Raw genomic sequence first — 13,086 nt, forward strand, 5'->3', positions numbered from 1 at the left:
TACTAGAATGTGCTGGATATGTCTTACTGTGGTTGATAGAGTAAGAGCATTTTCAGTGGACATTCATCCATTTTCAGTATAAAAGGCAAATACAGGCACATTATTGTTATTGCTGTTGTATTCACAGTAGCACATGTTTGCGTATTGACTAGGGGGCTGGTTTTGATTCCAAGGACTAAGCCAGCCTGACTGAAAACATATGGTGATGTGAAGTGTAATACTTGAGATTTTATTGTGCCCAGGACACCGCTGTGCCAGTAATATTTGTACCAGCCACAGGCATTTATATAGCTGGCCGTAAGTAATCCAGTCAGAGCTGGGCTAATACTATGCACGTTACAGCCTCTGGTAGCTTTCTGACTGATGAGTGCACCATTGCTAACAGGCAAATCCCAGCCCCAGAGGCCCTGTATGACAGATTGGGTTATCTATAGAGCAGATCCACAAACATTGGAGGGAATCTGTTCCTGTCTTCCCACAGGCTATAGAGTTGTAGACGATGAGAATGACTGACTGTGTTAGTGAAGTCTCAAGGTCAAAGTGGCCTTTCCAGTGTTTCCTTTGTTCATTGGCCATTCATTCATTGGCCATTGCTGTGAAAAGAAGATGCTTCCTTCAAGCCGAACTTTTAGAAAATCAAAGAAAAAAAAAATCTGCACCCAAATTAAAATGCTGAAAAATTGCTTTTTTTTTTATGCTCTTGCAAAACTATTTTTTGTGTCAAAGAATTTATTTCCCATCAGAACACTGCAGACTTGGCAGGTTTGTCCTTTAACAAGAAAAATTGGATCAGCCACCTTGCATGGTATCTCCTTCTCTTGGTTGCAAAAGCAGTTGCAGGAAAAGACTGTAAGCTGTAGCTCATTTCTGCTTTTTTTTTCTGTCCTCAGAGCTGAAACACCCTGAAAAAATTGTGAGCTAGAAGAATTTCTGAGTATGAAATTCAGTATTGTTGTGTGCAGACTTGCTAGATAAACTTTCTTTGCTTTGTAGACGTGTTTATTATTTTGCTCAAGTTCTTTTTTACGCCTTTTGGGTGTGGATTTATAGTTCACTTACTCATTTTATTAACTACATTCTCTGGAGGAACTGTACAGAGTTTTTAATAACACTTTTCTGAATGTTGTGCTATCTCCTTAAAAATTAACAGATTTTTATTTTAAGGACTAAAAATGAGAATGTATTTGCAGTTTCACAGTTTATTTGTAGGTCTACTAATCCAATAGTGCAAAGCAAAGGGGGTCCCTTACGGGCCAGAGAACTTTTACGTTCCTTTTGTTTCATTTTCCTATGACACATTTCCAGCTGACATCGCAAACCTGAGCCTGCCACAGTCTTGGAATAGAGTGGGTTTATTTTTTAATCACAGTGGCTGAACCTATTCTCTTAAAAGTGTTCAGACGCTCAATTTGAAGAAGTTAGTCTGTCTCTGTGCTATTTTTGTGGACTGCTCTGCAGAGAAAAACCATGCCATCAGCCATTTGGCTTGGAGGGTCCACATCGGCACCACAAAGCATTTGAGTCGTTCTCCCCAGGGTCCGGTGCACCTTTTTGCCATGAGACATACTTGATTTTTGTGGGTTTTCAGTCCCGGCTGTACATCGTAATGAGAGATTTGTGTTGCCAGCTGCCAGAGTGGTATTTTTGTAGCATGATGCTGACTGTGTGCATTGCATGGCACGGCACAAGGTGCTTGAAGGTGTGAGGCCTCCTGGGACTGTTTTTGAAATGAAGTTGGTGAACACCATACATCTATCTATCTGATGGAGAGCTTTGGAGCCAACTCTCCTGACAATTGTTCTCAGGTTTCCTCTTGTAGGGAAAGAGTTGGCTAATCACAAAAAGAAGTCTGGATCAACCTCACACACACCTGGTGCAGGCAATTAGAGATGACTGGGTGGAAATGGGGAGCAAGCCAAATGGACTCAGTGGACACAGACTTCTCTCTCCTCTTTCAACACAGCTTAAACTTCTTTCCAAGAAATCCTACTTCTTTGAAATTGCAACCTGAATAATGAAATGCACTTATCTCAAACTGTCTCCATTTTAGGAAAAAAACTTTATGACATTGGGCCATAAAATTTCTGCACTGCAGAATCTAATCCAAATCAGAGCCCTAATTTGGTTATGAACCACAAAGGCAGACCCTAATCCAGATTCAAACATTGCCTGCTCAGTGTCCCTGTAATATTTAGGGAAAGTTACTGGCAATTCATGTGCCCATAAATCCCAATAGCCCTAACACTGTTCTGAAATTGGAGGTATTGGTTCTAAATTTCTTCATTGTGGTGCTCCAGACATACTCATTGTATCAGGGAAGATGCATCTGAGTTTGTAAAAGTAGCATTCTGTTCAAAGCAGGTTCAAATTTTGCGTTTGTTCTCAAACCACAGCAATGACAGATTTTATTAGTCGTGATTATACCTATAGGTATGTACGTATTTGGCATTTGACTGTATGAGCATTAAAGGGTTTCCTGTGTGTACCCAGTTCATGTGCCTTAAAAACAATCATGGTGGTGAACTAATAAAATGTGTTTATACATCCAAAGCAGGCATTGCTTTAGACCCTTCAGCTTTTCACTTGATTTCAGTCATACTTCACCTCCACTGAGTCATTTCTGTTCACCTTGAACACATCTATTCATGTTTACAATTACTACATTCCTTTTCTGGCAAATCAGAATCATCTTGAGAATCATAAAAACAAGAACAAAAAGGAAATTCGATGGCTGTTCCTGTTACCTTGTTCTCACCTATACCATTTGTTTCAAATTAGGAACACATGGAGCAATGCAGCTAGTCGCTGGGAAGTTAACTGGAAAAAATGTTGTCTTAGAAAATGAAGATTTGTCCAATTTATCGAATTGCCGATTTGAAATATGTTGCTTTTTATAAGTTTCTGATAAAATACAGATTTATTCCTGTCCAATTTCATGTTGTTTTACTTTTTTGGGTTGCTAGGAAACCCACCTGCCAGGATCTGTGGCTGGAGGACAAAGTTTCCTCCTTCCTGTAGCGCTTTTCACAAAACAGAAAGAAAAGAAGATTCGTCCGTGAGGTGCCCTGGAGGCAATCCTTATTTTTTGACAATTGGGAACATAGGAGGGCAAACTTTAGACTAACTTTGGTAAATTCAGAACAGTCTCACAAACAAATGCCTGTATAACTCTGTTAAAACCTACTTTAATTTTGTGCCAGTAGAGATGATTTTGTCTCAATGTTCTTCATCTCATGTGAGAAAGATTATTCAATTTCACCATAAATTATTTCTTAAACTTTTGCAATTAAGGTTGAAAAGTCTTTGGCTGTGGTTTGGGAATAAAAGCAGGTCAATGTAATGAAACGCCCAAACGAATTAAATAATGCCACTTGTTCATTTTGCAGTGATTTCAAAGCATTATGCTGGTGAAGAGTAGGTTTGTTATTACCTGGTAATTTTTATTTCAGTCTTTTAATAGTAGTGGTGTGTTAGGTAATTCTGTAGGTGATAATATCACTCTCCTCCTGCTTTTCTTGGCAATAGTCTCTTGAGCTCTTAAAAGTATGAGGTCAAAGTTTAATCTTTCATTACCATGAAAAAATGGAATTATTGCTGAGAAAAACAGAAGGTCAATGATACTATTAGTATCATAATACAAACTTTATTCATACCAGATTCAATTGAATTTCTCTCTTTGAAAAAAAAAAAAAAAAAGAGCTACTCTAAAAGAGCCAAGGTTTTGTACTTTGGTTCTCTGCTGGAATCCACCTCCTCAGCCCTCTAAAATCACTTTACCATAGTGGCTGTTTTCAAGCAGGCATCTGTAAACTCTCAACTGATACCTGCCTTCTCCTGGCATGATACATCCTCTTTATTTTTTCTGCAGTTTGTCCTGCCTCTGCACACTCTGTTTTTGTCTGGAGTGTGGCAGGCAATTATTGCTAACTGGAATAGTCAGAAGCATCACAGGAGACGAGAAAGTGTCACAGAGTAACCCAAGTGCCACCGTCCATTCTGATGAGAGTGAAAGAAATTGTTTGTATTATAATACTGAATTTTCAGTCAAAGTTGAATTCTAATGGTTTTTTTATAGTTTAGATTCAAAATGGATTGGTGTGTACTTAAATTCTGTTGGTTTCATGATACTTCCTAGTTGAATTTGATACTGAGGAAAGTTTGTAAATGTGTACTTCATGTACATGAACTCACTGCTGGTTGTGATAGCAGGGATCTCAAGGAGACCAGAGGAATGACCATTCAGTCCCTGAACGCAGCAGTTCACAAATTGAAGAGGAAGCACGGGTTGAACCCATCAAGAAATCCCAGCATCGCTCTTCCTCAAGCCAACACCACAACCACCGCAGTGGTGTTAGAGGCCTTTCTAGGCAAGAAACTTTTGACTCAGAAACACAAGACAGCAGAGATTCGGCTTACGTAGAGCCCAAGGAGGACTACTCACATGAGCATGGTGACCACTATGATTCTCACAGGGATCACAATCATAGAGACGAGTCCCACGGGAGCAGTGATCACAGACACAGAGAATCAAGGCATCGCTCAAAGGAGAGGGACCGCGAGCAGGACCACAATGAATGCAACAAACAGCGAAGTCGTCATAAATCAAGGGACCAATATTGTGACAAGGATGGGGAAGTGATATCGAAAAAACGTAATGACGCAGGAGAATGGAACAGGGATGTTTACATCCGTCAGTAACTTTTGCCTCTGGCAGTCTTGTGTTTCTTTGAAGTCTTGTAACAATGCCCCTTGAAAATATCTTTGGGTTCTTCATTGCAGAACATATGGTATCCTTCTGTATGCTGATTTGTATTGCTGTTGCTTGCATAGCAATAGCATGAAATAGAACATTCATATACTTATTTTTTTGGTTAGTGCTATACAAATTAACGTGGTACAACCGCAGAGTTCCTGATGTTGTACTATGCCATTTTTCAAGCTGTTTTTTGGTAGCTGCCACTTGAACAATATCTGTTGCCATCAAGGTGTTGTTAGTGTTTTTTTAAAAAAGGTACATTTGATGTTTAATAACTTCCCATGTATTCAGCAAGCCAGAATCAGCACATAAAAAATCTAAAACTTTTTGTCTGCTCTGATTTTTAATTTGTGTGCACTTGATTTGCATATTGATTTAAGAGCCACTCTCTGTTGCTTGTACCTCTGGTGGACTCCATTTGAAGACAGAATTCAGTCTTGCCTTACACACAGGGGATCATAAAGTCGAATCTATTTTCTATGTACTGGTACTGTGTACTGTATATACAGTTTATAAATGTTATGTCTGCAGACACCTTCTTACTATCTAAGTTTGATCACACTGTTTTAGAGTCCTAATGCCAAGTCAGCAGATTTGCTTTTGAATTACTGGCAACTGGAACTAGCCTCATTTAGGAAATCTGTAACAGTGTTCAACCTAAATACTGCTTCTTCTGTAGCAGAAAGCTTATACTTCCTGTAAATACGAATGAGTGCTCGAGATAAAGGGTCTAACTCTTACACCTTACGCTGTCCTTGCAAACCCAGTTTCGCATTTTAAATTTATGGTAAAGATAACGAACAGGCCACTATAAATTATTCTTCTCTGTATAGGTCACAAAATTGCAATGGACACAGCTTAATTTTTGTCGTACTGCCATAGTACTAGAGCACATAGGACAGAGGTGTGTATGTGAGTGGGTGGGTGATGGATGGGTGTACGTGTGGGTGGTGGATGGGTGTACGTGTGCCTGTGCACATAAGGCAGCAAAGTGTGAGAATCTACTGAGGAAAACCAAGGTTACTCTAAAGCCCAACAAGTTGCTTTCTTCATTCTGTCTATTAGTTTAAAAATCCAAATTGCAGTCAGGGAATATGAGGGAGTTTACTGACCCAGGTAATTGAGAAAGCATAAATCTGCTGGCTCTTTGTTGAGACTTCAGGAGAGTAAAAACAGGCAAATGTTACTGTGAGTGTTTCACTGGAAATGTAAAATCTTTGTGTTTTGGAGTATTTGTTTTAGTAAGAAAAGTTTACACAGCTTGTGGAGTTATTTTGTTGGAAAATAAATTTTTGTAGCTTCTCCACTTCTACACTTGCCAATTCCTCTGCATTCCCACCTGGAGCCAGCTCACTGCTTTTCCTTCACTTAAACTGTTGTGCTGCTGGTGAGAGCTTACAAAAAGGACTGTGACAAAATACTCTGTTACAAGCTTGCTAGAGAAAATGCATTGAAATAGACAGAATGCATTGAAATTGAAGGGAGTGAACACAGTTTGTTTTGCATTGAACACCTGTTGCACTGGTAAGTGGGGGAGAAATTCACTATTATTTTTGACTACAGGTTCCACACCCTTGCCTAGTGTAAAAGCTGTTCTGCATTGCATATAGTCTTTGTAGTAACTGTATGAATGAAATACTTCTTGTATTTCACTGTAAATAGCACATTACATAAAGAATGTAGTGGGATAGTAATTAATTCAGCTGGAAGTTCTTATTTATTATTTTAATTCTGGGAATATCAGCATTGCCTGATTTTGAATATCATTTTAGTGAAATGGATAAGACATATGGCAGGTGCATGTTTTCTCTAATCTCCTATTCCAGCATCCAAACAACTCAGTTTAACTCCCTTAAACACACTCTGTCCTCCCTCCCCTCTCCTTGGTGCTTTATATGCATTTTTTACAACAACACAAGAGCATGTGAAATTCTGCTGTCAGAGATATGGCCATTCCTCCCAGTGCTGCTGCCTGTTGTGGTTATTCAAAGGTAGTGTTCAGCTCAAAGCATGAACTGTGGGAACACAAGGAAAAGGGTATTTTTCTAGAAATAAAATTCTCAGCATTTTTCTAAACATCATCAAATGACTCTGTAGGCAAAGGAAGCATAGGTAAGTAGAGCTGTTGTATTACTAAATGGATATATAAGAGTAGATAAACAGTGGCTTTTGATACGAGAGGGTTTTCAGGGTGTCAGTGGAAAATGGCATTGAAAGACTTTGTTGTTTGAATCATATCAGATCACATGTAAATGGGAAATGATATTGTCTTGCTCTATGTAGCCTGGCTTTAGCTATTTTACCACCTTCAGTAAAAGCTGTCGCTCCCTACAACTGTCATATGAGAAGTGGTCTTTGGATTCCACTTCAATACCTTTAATTTTTTTGTTCTTCTATTTTTTTTTTAACTTCTGCTCCAGAGAGTGTTTATTTTCCACCTTTCTTAAAGTACTTTTTAAGGAATGTTTGGCAGAATTTCAAAGCACTGAGCAGTGTCTGAAAACCATGGAGTAGGTAGCTACGTATAGATAAATAAATGAGGAAATGAAGAGCATAGTCCCAGCCCTGGTATTTAAGTATGGCCTATATATTGATTTATGGAATATAAATATCCTATCACAAAAAAAAGGCATGTCCCAATCCAACTAAGGAGAGAATCATGTTTTGTATAGTGCTGCTAATTATGTACAGACAACATCCTAACACATGCATTTCTTAGGCAGACTCACTTGGTAGGTTTTTATTAGCCTTGCTAAGATGCTTTCCTTCAGTTACTGTTTGAGGAGTGACAAATCATTTGTAATGTGAGCTTGTACTACACATATTGCACAGTACCATCTGCCTGCTGAGCACTACTTTGAAAAGCACTTTAACAGAATTATTTCAGTAAGAAGCTTTAAAAATACTCCAACTGGAGGACATATCGAAGGTTATCGTGATGAAATGTCTTTGCAAAGTTTTTCCAATAGAAAGTTTAAGATTATTGTTTGTGTTAGGATACTAATGAGTTTGTATTTCTGTGTCTGGTTTCAGGAGCTTTGAGTCTGAGGAATGCTTGAGGTCCCAGTGAGCTCCAGAGTCTTCTTATGTATGTGTGGTACAAAACAACCTGTAAAATTTCTATTCAAATAAGCTAAAAAGACAGTAAAACCAGTGAGACAGAAGGAAAGGGAGGAAGATAAAACAGTTAAGCGATCCATAGGTCTTGTCAGCTCTCACCCTGTATTTTTCTAAAGAATTTCAGTTTCTGGAAGGAATGGGATGCATTTTAACATTTACGTGTATATATGTCAGATATTAACCTTATTTTGTATGTCTTCACAAATGAATCCACATCAGTGCTGTTCAGCAGCCTGAGTCTATCCTTTATCAGTTGTTTAGTGTCACACAGACCTCATGGAAGAAAGAAACAGGTTTGGGCACAAAGACAGCATTAGTAGGAGTGAGAAGCTGAAAAGCCATTTTTAAATCAATCCATAAATTACTGTCTAGAAATTAAAAACATTCTTCTAGAATACTCCTGAATTCATATTCTGTGTCTGGCATCAGGAGTTCAGAATTTGAGAGGAGTTCCACAATTTTTACTATTTAAGGTGTAAAATTAAAGAGCTTCTCCTCAGGATTTGGCCCTAAGTAATAAAGACCAGTTTTAAAGCCCCAGTGAGTTTGAGTGGAGTACCTGTGTTCACAGCAGTCTGTAAACTTTTAACCTATAGCCCTTATTATCAGTGGAGGCTAAGGAGATGAAATTCCACTCATCAATCCCTGAATAAAAGTGGAGTCCTATTTTCACTGCTCCCTGCGTACCTGGCTACTCGTGCTGTACATGCAGTTCCTGCCCAGGTCTGATACCCTGCCTCTTAAGACTTCCTGTCATTTATGAATTTGTTTCTTAGTAATTATCATTTTTAAGCTCCGTTGGTTTGTAAAGTTACGTTCACATCCTGTGACACCTGCAGAGGTTTTAATGTGGTCCATGACCTATCTCTTAGTTGGAATGCAGTGAGTGGTCTGATTGCTTTTAATCAGTGCCTGTCCAAAGTAAAAAGGTTAGTGTAAACCACCTCCTGTGTTAGTTACTAAAGCCTGTTCAAGATCTGTTTTGGTTTGTGGTTTCACTTGACTTCTGATTGCTTTAATCAGGCTGAAAGCTATTTCCCAAATGCTTTTGACTTGAATTCTATTCTGTCCATGAAAACAAAGCACATTGGAAAAAACTTTATTAATAGTCTAGAGGCAGAACAGAGAAATTATTTTTCAGTGTGTAATATAACATTTCTGGTGTACATTTACTTGTATTTATTACTTTATTGCAGCTCTTTCACCAAAATTTTAGTTCTTCTGTCATCTGTAAAATATGTGGGTGCCATTTTTATTGTGAATGTTTTTAATCAAATGTTACTCCATCAAATTTATTGCTGGCAATTTGTCTATAATTTATTTCCCCACTTTTATATAACAAACTGTTACATATGAGCTTACAGTAGTTTTATAGACAGTTTCTTTTTATAACTTACCACCCTAGAGATGTGTTCCTACGCAGCCCCAAAAAAGATTTATATCAGATATAACAGAGATTAAGCTGCTGCTTCTAACTCATCCATGTTCTTTTCTTACTTTATTCTAACCACTCTTATCTATCATGCTTGCCTGCTCTGCAGTGAATTCTAGCAGTACAAAATTGGATTTGCTCATAAATTTTTAATTGTGAACAATTAAACATAAAAAGAAGGTTCTTTATATTTTAAACTACCCAGTCCAAAGTAATTTCTTGTTGATCACCATCACCAGCCTATTTCTTACTAAAACATTCCCTTTTCCTTAAAAAGTATATGAAATCCTATGATCTAAAAATTGGTGGACTCCATGACACTGAAACAGGAAAAAGCTGTATAATAATTTCATACTGTACTAGGCTGCCTATTTTAATATCTTTATATTGACCAAGATAAATATTTAGATTTGGCACTATTACTAATCCCTATTTCTGCAAATAGAGGAAACTACTTTTCAGACTTTCTTAAAGACAGGATCTGATTGCATGCCTAATCTGTCTATTTTGTAGGGTTAATCTTCCATTACAATGACAATAACTTTTTTAATTTAATATATAAATATTTCATATAATATATATATATATAAATTTATATATTCAGTTGTGCTTCAGTACCAAACACTGAAGCACAATGACAGTGTGTAAAGCATTCTTATAAGAAAAGTAATCCTATTATGTATTAAATATATATATATATCATACATCAAAGTTGTGACAATGAGAAAGTATTCCTGCACATCTAGTTGAAGTCACAGTAAGACTGGAAAAGAAAAGGGAGAAAAGAAAAGGGAGAAAAGAAAAGGGAGAAAAGAAAAGGGAGAAAAGAAAAGGGAGAAAAGAAAAGGGAGAAAAGAAAAGGGAGAAAAGAAAAGGGAGAAAAGAAAAGGGAGAAAAGAAAAGGGAGAAAAGAAAAGGGAGAAAAGAAAAGGGAGAAAAGAAAAGGGAGAAAAGAAAAGGGAGAAAAGAAAAGGGAGAAAAGAAAAGGGAGAAAAGGAGGGGAAAAAGAGGGGAAAAAGAGGAGAAAAGAGGGGAAAAGGAGGAGAAAAGAGGGGAAAAAGAGGGGAAAAGAGGGGAAAAAGAGGGGAAAAGAGGGGAAAAAGAGGGGAAAAGAGGGGAAAAAGAGGGGAAAAAGAGGGGAAAAGAGGGGAAAAAGAGGGGAAAAGAGGGGGAAAAGAGGGGAAAAAGAGGGGAAAAAGAGGGGAAAAGAGGGGAAAAAGAGGAGAAAAGAGGGGAAAAAGAGGAGAAAAGAGGGGAAAAGAGGAGAAAAGAGGGGAAAAAGAGGGAAAAAGAGGGGAAAAGAGGGGAAAAAGAGGAGAAAAGAGGGGAAAAAGAGGGGAAAAGAGGAGAAAAGAGGGGAAAAAGAGGGGAAAAGAGGGGAAAAAGAGGAGAAAAGAGGGGAAAAAGAGGAGAAAAGAGGGGAAAAAGAGGAGAAAAGAGGGGAAAAAGAGGAGAAAAGAGGGGAAAAAGAGGAGAAAAGAGGGGAAAAAGAGGAGAAAAGAGGGGAAAAAGAGGGGAAAAGAGGGGAAAAAGAGGAGAAAAGAGGGGAAAAAGAGGAGAAAAGAGGGGAAAAAGGAGAAAAGAGGGGAAAAAGAGGAGAAAAGAGGGGAAAAAGAGGAGAAAAGAGGGGAAAAAGAGGAGAAAAGAGGGGAAAAAGAGGAGAAAAGAGGGGAAAAAGAGGAGAAAAGAGGGGAAAAAGAGGGGAAAAAGAGGAGAAAAGAGGGGAAAAAGAGGAGAAAAGAGGGGAAAAAGAGGAGAAAAGAGGGGAAAAAGAGGAGAAAAGAGGGGAAAAAGAGGAGAAAAGAGGGGAAAAAGAGGAGAAAAGAGGGGAAAAAGAGGAGAAAAGAGGGGAAAAAGAGGAGAAAAGAGGGGAAAAAGAGGGGAAAAAGAGGAGAAAAGAGGGGAAAAAGAGGAGAAAAGAGGGGAAAAAGAGGAGAAAAGAGGGGGAAAAGGGGGAAAAGGGGGGGAAAAGGAGGGGAAAAGGAGGAGAAAGGAGGGGAAAAGGAGGGGAAAAGGAGGAGAAAGGAGGGGAAAAGGAGGAGAAAGGAGGGGAAAAGGAGGAGAAAGGAGGGGAAAAGGAGGGGAAAAGGAGGAGAAAGGAGGGGAAAAGGAGGGGAAAAGGAGGAGAAAGGAGGGGAAAAGGAGGAGAAAGGAGGGGAAAAGGAGGGGAAAAGGAGGAGAAAGGAGGGGAAAAGGAGGAGAAAGGAGGGGAAAAGGAGGAGAAAGGAGGGGAAAAGGAGGAGAAAGGAGGGGAAAAGGAGGAGAAAGGAGGGGAAAAGGAGGAGAAAGGAGGGGAAAAGGAGGAGAAAGGAGGGGAAAAGGAGGAGAAAGGAGGGGAAAAGGAGGAGAAAGGAGGGGAAAAGGAGGAGAAAGGAGGGGAAAAGGAGGAGAAAGGAGGGGAAAAGAGGGGAAAAGGAGGGGAAAAGAGGGGAAAAGGAGGGGAAAAGAGGGAAAAGGAGGGGAAAGGAGGGGAAAAGAGGGGAAAAGGAGGAGAAAGGAGGGGAAAAGAGGGGGGGAAAGAGGGGGGAAAAGAGGGGGGGAAAGAGGGGGGGAAAGAGGGGGGGAAAGAGGGGGGGAAAGAGGGGGGGAAAGGGGAAAAAGGGGAAAAAGAGGAGAAGCGAGGGGAAAAAGACGAGGGAAGAGGGAAGGGAAGAGGGAAGGTAAAAAAAAAAAAAAAGAAGGGCATCCATCCAGCTTTAGCCATCTAACTTAGCCAAGTCTGTGGTCAAAGGAAGGAGCTGGCTCCTTCAAGGGATGATTTGGAGCATCTTAATGGGGTTTCTGTTCTGAACTGCCTTATGGAAAAGGTCTTCTGCCCCCCCACTCTCCAGTTACCAACAGAGAGAGGGGCATGGGGGAAACAGTTGAGGCTTCTGCCTTTAAAATGCTAAGTGTTCTTTTAAGGCTACCAGTTGACTTTTGCAGAAACAACTCCAGTAGTTGAAGTTCAGGTATCAGTAATTTTTTTCAGGTGAAATCTGGTCTGTAATTACACCGGAATCAAATACAAGGCAATTAGTTTTTCTCCCCCCCACCCCCCACCCCAAGAAACTTCTTAAATAAAATTGAGTTCACTTTCTTGAAAAGCCTGTTTATCATTCAAAACTAAAGAAATCGAGGAAAGATCTCAACAAATCTTCCATTAAGAATTCAGGAACCTTAATTCTTTCAAATTCAGCATTGCACAAATCCTGCTACTGAAACTGGAGGCAAAGTTCCTTATTTTATATGCATACCCAAATTTCAGTTTGTAGCTTATTTGTGATGATTAATGTTTACAGAATTTATACATTCTGCAAAAAAAGAAAACTGTTTTTTACTAGCACTGAGTTAAAGATTTCAACATGTACTTACAGTAAAAGAGTACTCCCTTTTATTACCAAGTAATTATTTTAGCCATATTTAGACTAAAAAGATTGTAATTTATGGTATGAACGTTCATGATTCTAAATAGGTTATCTCACCTACTACTGATAAAACTTACTGAAAATTACCTTAAATTGTCTTTAGACATGCTACGGTTAATGGCAAGGAGTGACCAACAAAAGCAGACAGGTAGTAGACAAGAATTCCATCCTCCTGCCAGGATGGGCCTTACAGAGGAGGTACTAGTCAACCTTGGCAGAACAAACAAAGGGACATTTGTTTTATTTAAGAACAGTAGAAATCATTGGTATCAGAACACTTACAGCAAATACAAGTAAACAACCAAACTACTCAGAAACAGAATTGTATAAATTGTTTTGACTGCAAGCAAATGCAAAAGCAATGCTGACAA

The 13,086-nt window shown here is 38.9% G+C and overlaps 1 protein-coding gene across 8 annotated transcripts in view; it reads left to right on the forward strand.

Annotated features, from left to right (window-relative positions):
- The window catches only part of CACNB2 (calcium voltage-gated channel auxiliary subunit beta 2), a 250,102-nt gene extending 245,404 nt beyond the window's left edge, over nucleotides 1-4,698 (forward strand). For 6 of the 8 annotated variants that reach the window (XM_086466818.1, XM_086466822.1, XM_086466821.1 and 3 more), the window contains one exon: nucleotides 4,210-4,698. In XM_086466818.1, the coding sequence (XP_086322944.1) occupies nucleotides 4,210-4,698 (489 nt within the window). Of the gene's footprint in view, nucleotides 1-4,206 lie in introns of all 8 variants that reach the window. The other 2 variants (XM_086466817.1, XM_086466819.1) reach the window with 1 other exon arrangement.
- Nucleotides 4,699-13,086: the final 8,388 nt, after the last annotated feature.

The sequence above is a fragment of the Leptosomus discolor genome, chromosome 6 (assembly GCF_034619465.1).
Source record: "Leptosomus discolor isolate bLepDis1 chromosome 6, bLepDis1.hap2, whole genome shotgun sequence".
Lineage (NCBI taxonomy): Eukaryota > Metazoa > Chordata > Aves > Leptosomiformes > Leptosomidae > Leptosomus > Leptosomus discolor.